General features: G+C 42.3%; 2 protein-coding genes across 6 annotated transcripts in view; one reads left to right on the forward strand and one right to left on the reverse strand.

Moving 5' to 3' along the window:
• Positions 1-8,209, reverse strand: part of LOC128299275 (protein enabled) — a 41,309-nt gene extending 33,100 nt beyond the window's left edge. For 4 of the 5 annotated variants that reach the window (XM_053035183.1, XM_053035182.1, XM_053035181.1 and 1 more), the window contains exons 1-3: positions 4,630-5,508; positions 1,146-1,467; positions 754-1,061 (exon numbers count right to left, since the gene is read on the reverse strand). In XM_053035183.1, coding sequence (XP_052891143.1) covers positions 754-1,061; positions 1,146-1,467; positions 4,630-4,634 — 635 coding nt within the window. In that variant the 5' untranslated portion in view covers positions 4,635-5,508. Of the gene's footprint in view, positions 1-753; positions 1,062-1,145; positions 1,468-4,629; positions 5,509-8,149 lie in introns of those variants that run through there. The other variant, XM_053035178.1, reaches the window with a different exon arrangement.
• A 918-nt stretch (positions 8,210-9,127) lies between these two features.
• Positions 9,128-13,627, forward strand: LOC128309484 (uncharacterized). Its single transcript, XM_053045885.1, has 2 exons — positions 9,128-9,225; positions 10,650-13,627. Exons 1-2 carry the CDS (start codon positions 9,206-9,208, stop codon positions 11,839-11,841), a joined length of 1,212 nt encoding a protein of 403 aa, XP_052901845.1. The 5' UTR covers positions 9,128-9,205; the 3' UTR covers positions 11,842-13,627.
• Positions 13,628-13,776: the final 149 nt, after the last annotated feature.

The following is a 13,776-nucleotide window of genomic DNA, read 5'->3' on the forward strand; positions in this document are numbered from 1 at the left end:
TATGACCTCTGGCTGGCCAAGTTGTCCAGCGACACATTAGATCAACATTAAGATCGTTAATACTAATAAAAGATTCGATCAGCTGGCTGAAAATTAACCATTTCTCTAGGTGGTTTAATACAGCTCAGGCCATGCATTATAAATTACCGATTATTCATCCTAAAGCATTATTCAAGCTGCCGTCAGAACACCGCTCTATATTTGCTTGATTGTCATACGAGAGATATCGTATTGTGATTTAAACTTTCTAATTTAAAGTATAGATCGAAATTTCAGAGTTTAGACTGAATATGCAAATATCGACAAGCACTGCACGCTGCTGTTCTGCTATTTAGCAGTAAGCAATGCAAGATATTGACAAAACTTGGCAATCTAAATCCAATAAACTAGTGTACAAAAAATAGATGAATATTTACACAGAATGGCCAAGGAATAGACATAGACATTTTTCAGTTCCTAGGCAGTACCATGAGCTACCCACAATACAGTAACGTTCATCTTAAACATTCCAAATCCGCCAGTAACGCCACGCGTTATTACTCCACGGTTTCGCGTTCAAATGCGAGAAAATTTCGCAACGCCAAACCCCCGTTCGAGTGCAATCCACTCATTGATGTTGAAATTCAGTAGCATCATTCACTCTTTCTCTTTCTCGCTTTCCCAACAGCGTGGCGGCGACAGCAGAGAATGCATCCGATACATAACAATTTGGAGTTGAAGAGGCCACACCACACTGCCGAGGGCTATCCCTACCTGTTTGTACGATGATGCGTCTGTTGCTGTTGCTGTTGCGGTGTGGCTTGCGATGGCAGCGTTTGCGATGTGGGTGTTTGGGGGGACAGTATGCCACCGCCCGGGCCCGGTATGGAGTTGGGTGGTTGCTGGGGCGGTCCCACACCCGGCGGTTGACTAGTCATCTGCTGCTGTTGCTGCATGATGGCCGCATCTTCACGGGTCATCGTACGATAGCCCATGTCCTCCTCGTACGCCGCAACCATCTGGCCCGGGTTCGGGTTGGTTGTTTGCAGCGTCGACGAGGGTGGAACTCGTCCACTCAAAACCTGGAAAAGATTGATCCAAATTAATACCCATCGGGAGGAGGGATAGTCGAAAAATCCCGAACATCTACATTCGAACAAACTTACGTCCAGGGCGTGCATCATGGCACGGGCAAATGCTTCCGCATCCATCGGGCTGGAAAAGTTCAACCCGTACACGAACTTTGAATCACGCCACTGGTGAAACGTGGCGGTAGCCTGGTTGTACTTGAGGCCCTTGATGATCGAGCAGTTAATGACGACCTCATGATCCTGCAGTTTCCGGCCAACGACGCGGAACGTGTTGTTTTGCTGATGGTGGAAAATTTGCACCTTGCTCAAACCGGACGAGCTGCCGGACGGTATCCACTTCCGCTGCACATCGTCGTACACCATGACCGACGCCCGAGCACCAATAATACTTTGTTCGCTGTTGGTGAGATGAAAGAAAAAAAATAGTTACGTTAAAGATACGATAGATAAGATAGATTATTTTAACTATTGAACTTCACTGTAACAACAACAAAAAAATCATTCTTTCCCATATTATTAAAGTCTCAAGTAGTGGTCTTCAAACTACGGAGTGCAAGCCTCAAAAGTCCCTCCTAAAGTCTACAGTACGGCGCGCGAGAGCTAATGGTAAATATTGTATGAAACTGTCTTATTTAAATAAAGTTGTAATGTTTTCTAACCGATCAACTATTCATTATATTTTATAGTTAATAAAATTTAAAATATAAATTGAGGAAAAAATTATCTCCGATGCAACGTCTGTGTATATATCCTAATGTTGGAATAAATTTCCAATACAGCTCTAGAAAATTAACTGTTGAAATGGTATTTGATAAATCTGATTCAAAGTCATCCGAGTCATTCAATCTGAAGGAATCTTTGAACTGTTGGAATGAGAACCAGCGGATCCACGAAGATCCAAAGATTCATGAATATATGAGAAAAAACCCCTCTAAAGCATAATGAATTCTTGAAATTTTAAGAATATTTTAAGAATTAATTCATGATTTGAATGGCTGTGCAATGAAGATTCATATAAATTCATATAAATTCTTCCTTTCTTCTCTCTTATTAGACGTAGCACTGCTCGTAGACAACATCGTTATGCTTTCTTGCTTTTGTAAGTTTAGTTATAAGTTAGGTAGAACGTGAAAGCATTCTTGAACATTTTTCTTAATCGGCACAACAACCTCAAGAGGCCTAGACCTGTCATTTCAGGCTTTCTTTGGCTTTGTTTAACTGTAACCAAATTGTCAGTGCTGCGTACGGAGGATTGGTCCGTATGGGATTTTGAACCAGTCCTGTCGTGTGAAGACCGGCACTCGGCTACCACTGGGCCCCGCTCCATACATTAGAAACATTAGAGTCCCACAAAAACAATAATGGGAGCAAAAAACTGATTCGTCATCGTTTCTTCAGAAACAAGCTTATAACTCGCAGCAGTTTGTCGGGCATACTTTAATTTTTGGAAGAAAAAATAAATTTTCCAACTGACCCCACAAAACCAATACTCGAAGCGACCCCTTCAACCTTATGCCACACTTTACTTAGTTACACACCTACTACAACCAATCGATTTCCTCCTTCCCTCGTTTCCATGGCGGGTAATTGCATTTTATTGTCAAGGCCAACTGTGAGATGGTTGGACGCGGGAACAGAACATTTTATGTCCGAAGGGTGAAAATTGGCGAATGTGCCTTGGCTGTGTAAACCCTACACATTCGTTTAGGGTGTGCAATTTTGTGTTTTTCTTCTTTTTTTTGCAAAGGGTGACCAACGTACGCCAGCATCGTCAGCAAACAGTCAAGAGCTCGCACCAAACGCAACGTTCGTTCCAATAATTTAGGGAAACCGGATAGCGAAAATTTGTGGAAAAACACAATCCTTCGTAATTGGTGACACACACCAAACGGGATATTTAGGTATGATTCATACAAATAGGATAAGCTTCTCGATAGAAATAGAAAAACATCGTTGCAGGGTTTTACACATAGATAGGACATGGCGTGCCCAACTTACGAATAAAAAGCACACTTTACTGAATCTCGTATGCAGAATATAGAATCGCGAACACTTTAAAATTAACTTATTGAGAAAACTTTTAAACGTATTTGATATTATTAAACGTAATTTCAAATTCCAATTCAGTGCATTGTTTGTTTAAAATTTCCTCAAATTTTGTATTTCATATTTGGAAACCGCCAATACGTAAACATATCTATTTTGACGTTCACTAAATTGTGCACGCAATTGCAAATTCAGTTTTTGCGATTCAGTCAAGTTTCATTTGTTTCACTATCTATCTCCCCCGTTCATCTTCTTTGCTTGCATGATTTTGTAAGTCGGGCTCACATGAAATGGTGATACGGTCTGTTGTAAAACCCTGTAGTACAATACTTTCTATTTTTAAAACGGGATAAGATAATCGAGGCGATTGAGAGTAAAACATAAACAATAGGCAATTTAGCAAAACTGAATATGGTATCGACTACACTGTTCATTATATTTCATAACCGTCAGGCAGGTTTACATGCCGGTGGATTCAAGAATTGAAATATAACTATAAATTTTTAAAGAACAATATATTTAATAATAATAAAAAGTTGAACTCAATTTTCAAAAAAGGTAATTTTCAATTTCATGTCATAAACGCGCCTATATGCAAACTCGCCAGTTTGACATTCGAATAACAGTTAACATAACACGCGATTCAATATCCAATTTTGCCGATTCAATAATGTTGTTTATGTTGCACTATTTATTCCACTCCTTTATCTTATTACTTTGCGCAATTAATTAAACTGTTCTCGCCTTATCACACCTATATTGCGGAAACCCTGTAAATGTGTGCTTAGAAAGTTTGAATTAAAACCATTCGAATTATTATATTTTAAAATCAATTAAAACAAATCGAACGAAAAGACGAGCTATTTACCCTGTGTCAATAAACGAAGCATTCGAATAGGTTAAAATAACCATAAATCTAACACCACACTTTTAACCTGCCTACTAAAAGAAAACAAAGAAAGAGTTCTAGTTGGATTTGTGGCCACATTGTACCCGCACCCCGGCTTAATTGCATCTTTGCCAGAACCATTCGCGTACTGGGGGGTTAAGAATGATTTCGAAAATGAATAATGCAACAAAACCTCGTAAATTATGAACCACCGCAAATCATTCCAACGTTGCCAAGAGATAAGGCCCTTCTTGCAATGCATTTGTAAGTGGCAGCACCAGGAACGGGATGTTGTAAGGAAAAACCATAAAAAGGTGTACCAGCTACGGATGCAGCAAGCATTCCATTCGGAAACCTGGTCAACCAAGCCACTAATTGGGATGCCCTATTTTTTCTTTATTCGCCCGCCGATTCATTTACCGACAATATACAATCGGCGAGTGGCGAAAAGGAGAAAACCCTAAAGCAGCGGTTACGAGTTTGCTACGAAAATGAATGAATGGGGTCCCGGGAAGATGAAAAATGCAGCAAAACAGAACTGCATTTGGCAAGGTTGAATGGGTGGGGTGGTGATTATTAAAAAATAAATGCTGCTACAGCAACTGTTAGATGTACAAAACTTACCTCATCTTGATCAACTGCTCAGTTTGTGCTGCTTGTTATGCGTTCTAAAAATCCGTATTTATAGAGCGTTTCAGTTCAAGATGAAATTCACCTTTTCCAGCCACGCTTTGTTTCGAAAAAAAAGGAAGAACGATGGATTCTCTCATACAACAGCTGACGCGGTGAAGAGCTTCTTGTAGTAGTAGGCCTGGACAGCCCGTATCCTTCCGGTTAGAAGATATTTTCCTTCCTGGGTTTTTGCAAACGCTCGTGGTGGTGCAAAATGTGTGTGTGTGTATGGGTGTGATGCATCCACCAAACCGTATCACCGGGTGCAATTGTGTGCTTTGCTGCTCAACTTTTATGCTGTTTACTGCTTCGCGTAGCGGTTTGTGTGAGTGCGAAGAAACGATCCTTGCAGAACGACAAATCACAGAGCCCTTTTACACAACACAACAGAGGCGAGTGTAAAAAGCCGATGGGCTTTTAACCAAAATACCACCAATATTTCACTTCCTGCTTGGGAAGCTTCTGTGGAGGAAAGTTCCTCCACCGGGAGCCGCAAGGATAATTTTACTTCCTTCCCGTTTTACACGGCTGGCTGGCTTTTCACTCACGCACACACACACCCACATAAACTGCACCCACTTTTTTACTCGTTTCTTTCCACTCCTTTACACTGCACTACTACACACGGTTATTCGATTTCTATTCCGATTGAAATTGATAAAAAAATTATTGCAATCACTTCACAAAGCCCAAACTTTTCTCTTCGTTCACGTTAATCCATCATGGTTCAACATTAAAGAAACAATAAAAAAACGCCAAATAATAGAGCGTTAAAGCTTAATCAATTTACACCACAAAAAAACCCCAGGATATTCACATACACGCACACAAACATACTGATCTTCACAATTTAACACACATTCGCAATGCACACCCTTCGTTTCCAACCAGCAATACAAACACAACACAAACACACACGCACTGCTCATACGTTCGTTTACACGTATCCTTTTAACAGTGCACGTGATTTGCCCCTGTAGTATCCTGCGGAAGGGCGAAGCACGCACACAAACGCACCTTCACTTCGCAGCTATCTAGCACACACTTATACCATCCAACACACTGCCACCAGGAAAAACGACACATCCAGTGCCAGGGACAGCCAGCAGCAGTACGCCCTCTTTTCCTTGGGTTGAACCGGAAACAAAACGGACCCAAACCAGGCCGAACTTGTGTTACCGGGGGAAATGTTATGAGGGTGCCGAAAGTGCGAGAAAAACTAAACTGAAATGTGTTTAATTACACTTCAGCACGGGCCGCGTGTTGCTTTTTTTTTGTTTGTGAACCACACTATGTTAAATCATATTTAGGTTGAAACATTAGCACTTTGCAATATTGGTATTTGGTCCTTGTTTTCTGATCCCATAAACATTCTCACACGGCCTTCTCACCGCTCATCACACCTTTCAAATGCTCGCTCACAATCACAACTCACTACACTCGTACCAATCGAAATGCGTAATTCGTGGTAGGTTTTTTTTTTTAATTTCTTCAACTTTTCTTGTTTTAATTTTAAACTTTTCAAGGGGGTTTTATCTATCACGCTTTTCCACTATTTACTTTTCTCTTCCAATTTTCTATTACACGTTCTAGTCAGCTCACCACACTGCTTTTAAGCATCGCTTCTCATCTCATATACCGCACCCATACAGAACCGCTTTGTGTTGTCGCACAAAACTAATGTTGCCAATAATCTCAATATGATTTTGCATTATACAGATTACGTACTACAGTGAAGAAGGTTTATCTTTATAAGTTTTACAATGAAAATTAATATAAATATATAAATAAATCGCTCGGGGATAAGAATTTAACTTTCCTCCCCCACAGGAAGCAAAGTGCTCCCTTAAATACGTGAGGCTCCCTTCCAGGCTGGCACTCCCGCATAGATGCACACACACAGGAAAACTAATAAAACACACAAACGCACCTCATCCACACACACACAGTAATAAACCCATCAGGGTGCCTTATAACACAGCAAGGGGAAAATTATTGTTTTCCCTTCGAATAGTTGTTAATGCCTTGTACAAAGAATAAAACTAGCAAGTACTTTCTTTAGAGCATCAAATATCGAAATTGTAACCATTGAAATAGCGTTAGTTCTATTTATTTTTCCTCGTGAGCATCGCAAAGAAAACACCCATTCGACTGTTGTTTTTGTACATCCGAACCCGGTAAATGCGACGAGCTAATGTAGAACACCACCGAGCTGTGTGCCAGTGGCACCGGCGCAGGAGGCCATGCCACCTTTTGTTCCAGGCAGCGCCTCCTATCTAGAACGGTACAACATGCAGGGGGTCTCCAACTAAATTTGTGTTATCTTGGATAACAGAGTGCTGTCTTTTTTTTGTTTCATTTAAAATACAATACGAAGAACGTGCTTATTATGCTCGGAAAGAATTAATTTTCATTCTGTTCTATCAAAGATTACGCAGTTTTTGAAAAAAGCTATGTTCATTTGATGCACAATTCTGCTAATTCGATATTGTTCAAATGGTTCAATTCCTTTACATAGCGAGTCGCGCGTAACCCTCGGAGATCGGCCCCAAGGAGTTTAACCTTAAGACGAGCAACCGTGGAACCGGTCTTCCTCTTGCAATGATTTTCACGGGAAAGTCCCTTTGTTTTGTGCAGCCACAGTCAGAGAAGACTGCCAGAACAGCTCTGTGAAGGTGTGTGCGTGTGTATCGTTGCCTGGCTTATTCTCTTGCTGCTACAGCTTGGAACGGTTGGACCCTATCCCTGGTTATACCTTTTATAGCCCTATTTATGCATACTGTACGTCGGAGACAGAGATGCGAATGAATGATGTTTTGGCCTGTTGCGATTTTAATTGCAACGAAACTTCGTTCATGCACACACACACACATACGCACATTAACGCACTATTGGACCGGTACACACTGTAATACACTTCTTCTGCTGGAACAGTTTCAAGGAAAACTTCTTTCTTCCCAGCCAACCGTCTGCGCACGCCACACACAACTCAAACACACCCCGCACAGAGACCGATCGAAGCAGGCGACTGACTAGACAAAATTTTCGACATCAAGAATTGCCGCCTGCGACCACCACCACGCAAATACCTGTGCCGTTATCCCACTCCACGGATGTTTCACATATTATCTCGGTAATACGTTTGATTGCTCACAAATTCCATCTTTCGACTGCTTCTCCGAACTTTGCAGATTTTTCAAACTTCACCAACAATGGGCGACAATGTACCCACAATACGCACACACGCACGCAGAAAACAAACGCTGGGTTTACCCGGTTTTAGCCTTCGGTCGCCATAAAGAACTGGGTAAGTGTATGGATGTGTGTGTTTCTGTTGGTTTGCAATGATTTAGAACAATAGTTCAAGCGAAAATTTTCCAACGCAATGCCACACCAAAATTTCTCCAATGCACACATTTGCTTCACACCGCATGCACATTTGAGCACCAAACACCAAAGTTCCAAAACCTACCGCTAACAACTTCACTCACGAAAAACATGGGAGCAGCGATTCGGTCGTGTTCCCTAGCGCATCATGGCGTTTATGAGCCGTACAATGCAGCTGTGTGTGTTGCTACCGTGTTTTGACTGTTTATTTTTTCTGGCTGTCAATGCGTTTACGCTCCACACTTGGGTACTGCGTTGCTGTAGCTAAAGGTGTGTCTACACGATCGCAATACATATTTAGTACAATTTTCTCGACATTTAATGTAAATTAAAATGCAAGTTACGACTACCAATCCTGAAGTTAAATTGTCATTCTTTATGGAAAATATTCCAAATGAGCAATATGTTCTTTGCCACCAACATAGCCCGAATATGCAGGAATTAAGTAACCTGAAGAAAAAGTGTTAATTCGACATTCAAACATATAATTTCTATAAAAAAATCCTATAATTTTGGCTTTCAAGTGCTTTACGGTCTAATAATGTTACTAAGTAGCATTTGTATTCCATTTTTATAAGCTTTCCAGCAGCTTTTATCTTATAAAGCTAAGAAGCGGCATCAGGGACCATATTCGTTCTAAACCAGCTTTGAAGTTCCATCAAGCAACCCACTGATCCTCTGGCAATCCTCTGATAGCCACTAGAGTCATATGCGAGTGTTAAAAAGCTACGAGGCTTCTACTAAAGCATCTATGCTAGATTTTGTGAGCATTCCTTCCCAGGCATTCTCAGTACAGCCGTTTACGACGCTCATGTTCTGATCTACTTACAAGAAACTGGCGAGTCGAACTCGTCACATAATATCGTTGCGATCGATGATGTCACCATATCCGACAAACCGTTTTCCAAAGGTTCAAATACCGTTCCACAATTGTCATGTGAATATCGAGTACGGTGCCCACTTCAAGCGACTGCGCTAAACGTGTTAGTGTGTTAGTAAGTTTAACCACAAGGGGAGAGTTCCGTCGGGCGTTACATTCGAACGATTCCTCAATTCACAGTGAACCGTCCATCAGAGCGCAGTGCACCGCTTGCCGATCGAAGCAACCGCCGGAGCATCTGGTTAGAATAAGCTGAACAAAATGATGCTACAAATAAGTTGGTAAGTGATCCATCCATCATCGTTCAAGACCGATATTTGCACAAGTGTTTCTGCTGTGGTATGTGGTGAGCTGGTAAAATAGAGCAAAAAAGGTCATTCGTTTTCCACTGTGAAGCACACACCCTAAACCCATATCAGTAGACCCCATGGTGCTTGGCTTTGAAGACTGCGTACGTAAGCCGACGAACGGTGCAAGAAGCTATATCAATTCGAAGTTCGGTGCTAATTTGCAAAGTACATATATGTGCAAGCATACATATATGAACTCATACAAACCGAATACCGTCTGCCGGCTGCGATGGTATAGCAAACGAATTTTCGCGCTTGCGTGTTTGAGCCATTTAAGGTATTTTTCCTTTTCTCGAAACTGCACATCGCCGGACGCTGTCACGTTTCACGGTGTGTTTTGGTTTTCAAAAACCGCGCCGACGTCTAGCGTTTTCCGATCGCCGTGTTGCTTTTGCCGTGTGTCAACGTGTCCGAAGCAACTCTGCGAGTGTGGCTGGTGGTTCTTTTTGTTTCGCCGAGTTTTTGCCCTTCTCGAAAGAAAAAAAAAATGCAACACTGGTAGGGGATAAGTTCTTCCACGAAAAGAAAAGGAAAATGTATGAAGAAATTAAGTGCAGCAATACTTCCCCAACTGCTTTGGCCTCGTATGCATTGTACCTGCTGCACTTTTCCAAGAATAGAAGGAATAACGTTTTCGCATTAAAGCTGTTTAATTAACGAAGATAGTTTTATGCGCTGTGTTACGCCACGCAGGGCGATGCAATCGTTTTTACTTAATCAATAACGATTATGTTGCTTTTTAATCTTTTGATTAATTCGAACAAAGAAGGAAAAATCGTTTGAAATGTTATTTCATCATCGATTTATCAGAGCACTTCACATCGCTGTAGGTGCTAATCTTGTGTTTACTTCTTACGATATTCCAGTCCCATATTTACACATACAGTTTGGACTTTTTTTATCGTTTTTGTAATACGATATTTTCATCCGCCAGCGAAAAGCTTCCGACCGCCTTTCGTTTGCCTAGGCGGACAAGTGATTAGTACAATTGATTTCCAATGTTGCATCGTTTATGGCCTTTTTGGTGTGTGTGTGTGTGTGTACTGTGGCTTTGCTTCTGGACATTCTTGTTCGACAAGAGAACTATGCCTAAAGGACGTGCCCCAACCGTACACTTGACCCGGGTTAAACGAGAATAATTTAGAGTTTGAGTTATCGGCTGTCCCGATTGGTGTGGCGTCGAAAAAGAACGACGGTCGTGCGTTTGTTTATGTTACCGACGTTCCGGACCGATAAACACATGTGCCGTGTGGTGGAAACATTGTCCAGATTGGGGCTCGAGTGCACGATAAAACAAAAACGGCCATTTATAGTTTATAATTCTCATCATTATTCTCATCTTGTACTCTTTGTAGCCAACTGGTCGTGTTCCTGCTCTGCACTATTCTGCTGACACTTTCATCCACTGACGCCGGCCCAACGTACGAATGTGAGCTGCAAAAGCGGGACGATGAGAATGTGTGCGTGTTCCGCAATGTGATGTACGCCACCAATATAACAGGCGTTACGTTCAAGGCGCCGACCGACAAGATACAGCATGTCGCCTTCGAGGACAGCACGCTCGAACATTTGCCCAAGGAACTGCTTTCCGCGTTTCCCGATCTACGATCGCTTAGTGTGCCGAACGCCAATCTCAGCTCGGTCACCATTCCCGCCAAGCTGGAGCGTCTGTACGCGTCGGACAATCAAATCTCGCGCATTATCGTGCATCAGACGCGCGATAGTACGACCATGCTGGAGCTAATGCTCGACTCGAACAACCTGCAGGATGTGACCAATCTGACGCGCTTGGCAAAGCTGGAAATCCTCAATCTGAGCGGCAATAAGGACCTCCCGGACGATGGTACGATCGAGCTGGGACGGTTCAAGGGTATGAACGGGTTGCGTCACCTGTTACTTTCCGACGTGGGAGCCTATTATTTCGAGAATGAAAAGGACGTGTCACTGCCGGAGTTGGAACTGCTTGACCTTTCCAACAACAAGCTGCTAACGTCGAACTTGATCGTGAAAGTGTTTGAACCACTGAAATCGCTACAGATTCTGCGACTCGGCCACAACCAGTTGCAGGATCTGGATGTGATGCAGCTGACGAATGGCAATCCGCAGCTGAAACAGATCTACCTCGAGGGCAACCATTTCAAGTGCGATCATCAACGGTTGATTTTGAACCACCTGCATAAGGCTGGTGTTGAGACGCCCGTCACCAACAGGCAGGGTCGTTGTATGTTGAGTTTTGAAAAGCAGGACGATATGTGCTGCATTTCCCAAATGCCCTGGGCTACGACCGGAACGAGTACACCGAAAGTACCACCGAGACCATCGGACGAGGAAGGTAACCGTATGACGGATAGAACGTCCATTAGCACTAGCACGGATACGGTGGTGATGGTGCAGAGCAAGGAACGGACGACAAGTACTGTGATTCCACCTGCAACCGTTCCCAAATCGAACGAAGGCAAGAACGGGGCAGCGATGGTCACGTTGGGTAACACTAGCTGGTTCGGCGTTCTGTTGGTGACGGCCATTGCGAAACTAATTCTATTCTAATCTGCCAAACCAGTGGTAGGTTGCTTACCTCAGCAATGAGTCATTTCGGAAAAGGCTGTAAACCTCACACACGTAACATGCATCGAGGTGTGAGAAAGGACAGCAGCGACCTTTTTGGATGAATATTTGTTGCACCACAGCATGTTGTGGGCAATTGGAAATACGATTTCCGAGTAAGGAAGTTTTGTTTTTGGAATGGCATAAAATGGGTTAACAATTTGGAACGCTCTCGACACCGTCTAATGTGCTTTACAGCACCTCAGTTCTATTGATAAACATGCAAACCACCAACAATAGTGATGAGCTTAAAGAAACAACAAAGGAAAAAAAAATCATAACACTCTTTCCCCGTATCATTAGCTTTTCGTAGAGACGATCGACATAATTCTGAAAACTAAACAACACATCGTGTGTATCATTCGCAAGATATCGTAACCCTTATTAGGCATGTTAGGGCAAACATTTAACACACCCATTCATTAGCATTTTGTAGGGGATGGAAACAGCTTCGTTTGAGGTGCTCTAATGGGCTCTAAAATGGTAATTGCTACATTTCAAGTGCGATCACATCACATTAGAACATCAAAGTTAGAAACCGTAGGGCAATATGATTGCCGCATTGGGAACGTAAAGCATGAGCATTGAGTTGGCGAACGAATTGTTTATGTTCCGTGTAAAATTTAAAGCAAGCAGACACTGTTTGGCACTGTATGAGTAATAAGCTTATGAAAATCATTCTGTAAACCATAAAGCCGAGAACGACTACTAGGCAAGACCATCACATCTTCCGATAACCCGTCATTTAACATACGTCTGCTCATCAGACGTAAATGCCCGCCATATGATAATGCGATAATACCTCCTAATGTTCGGTTGAAATAAAAAAAAAACACCAGCAGACATGCCGACAGTGTATGAATAATGATAGAATTTAGATATTTAGCAGTAAGTTGAAGGCTACTCACGCAGAATGCAAACAATTAACAAGTATTAAATAACATCTCATTAACATCTAGTCGTAGAAATAATCACATCGCATTGCTATCGGTAATGGGACAGACGGTTCAACACCGGGCGTGCAGCGTGGAACTGCAATTTCATACAACGATTTAAAGAAAGGAAAAAAGAAACATGTTTTGTATAACACTTTGGTACGAATAGTTTTGTCGCCGTTTCGCAACAGAAGGACGAAAAGGGTTTACAACCGAACTGGTGGTGATAGTGAGGCCAAGTGCTCTTAGGTGGAAACGACGGAAGGAAGGGGATGGAGGGGGCAAAAGACATGTATGGCATGTTAAGGGACAAAAACCAGCACTGTCGTGTATAACACCGGAACCAAATAAGAATTTACCCTCTAACAACCCTTGCCAACCCACAATGCACGATTGCTTGCTGATGGCCTTTCCCAAGAAACCGGATACCGGTTGGCTCACAAACAAAGAAAAACAAATCCTGTGTAGCTAGAAGCACGCATTGAACAGCTTTTTTGATCCACGATCTCGTTGTGCTATTCTGCCTCTGCTGTTCGGCTGCTTAAAGGTTCGTCTTTAAACATACCGCTTCGTAGGTACGCTGTAGTCGCTTACGCTACCGGGGGAAGGTGCTCCATCGGTCATCTCTTCCGCCCCGGTGTGCGATGTTGTGATTATTCGTATTGGTGCTAGCGAGCCGAATTCGTACCGTAAACTGGCAAACATTTCTAGTGCCGCTCTATTTCTGGCATATTCACGTATTCACTGTACTCTCATGCTTTACCGTGGTAGAAGTAAATCGTTTTAAAATCTTACATATACTGCTAGTGTTCTAGAGTCCGTGTAATTTTTGTGTTTTCAGGAGAAAGAAAAGATGTGAATTTTGTTATTTATACCAAGACTACTTAGAAACAAAGCGATACGTATGCAATTTGGCTAAATAATCCGTACATTCCTGATGCCA

Source organism: Anopheles moucheti, chromosome 2 (genome assembly GCF_943734755.1).
Source record: "Anopheles moucheti chromosome 2, idAnoMoucSN_F20_07, whole genome shotgun sequence".
NCBI lineage: Eukaryota > Metazoa > Arthropoda > Insecta > Diptera > Culicidae > Anopheles > Anopheles moucheti.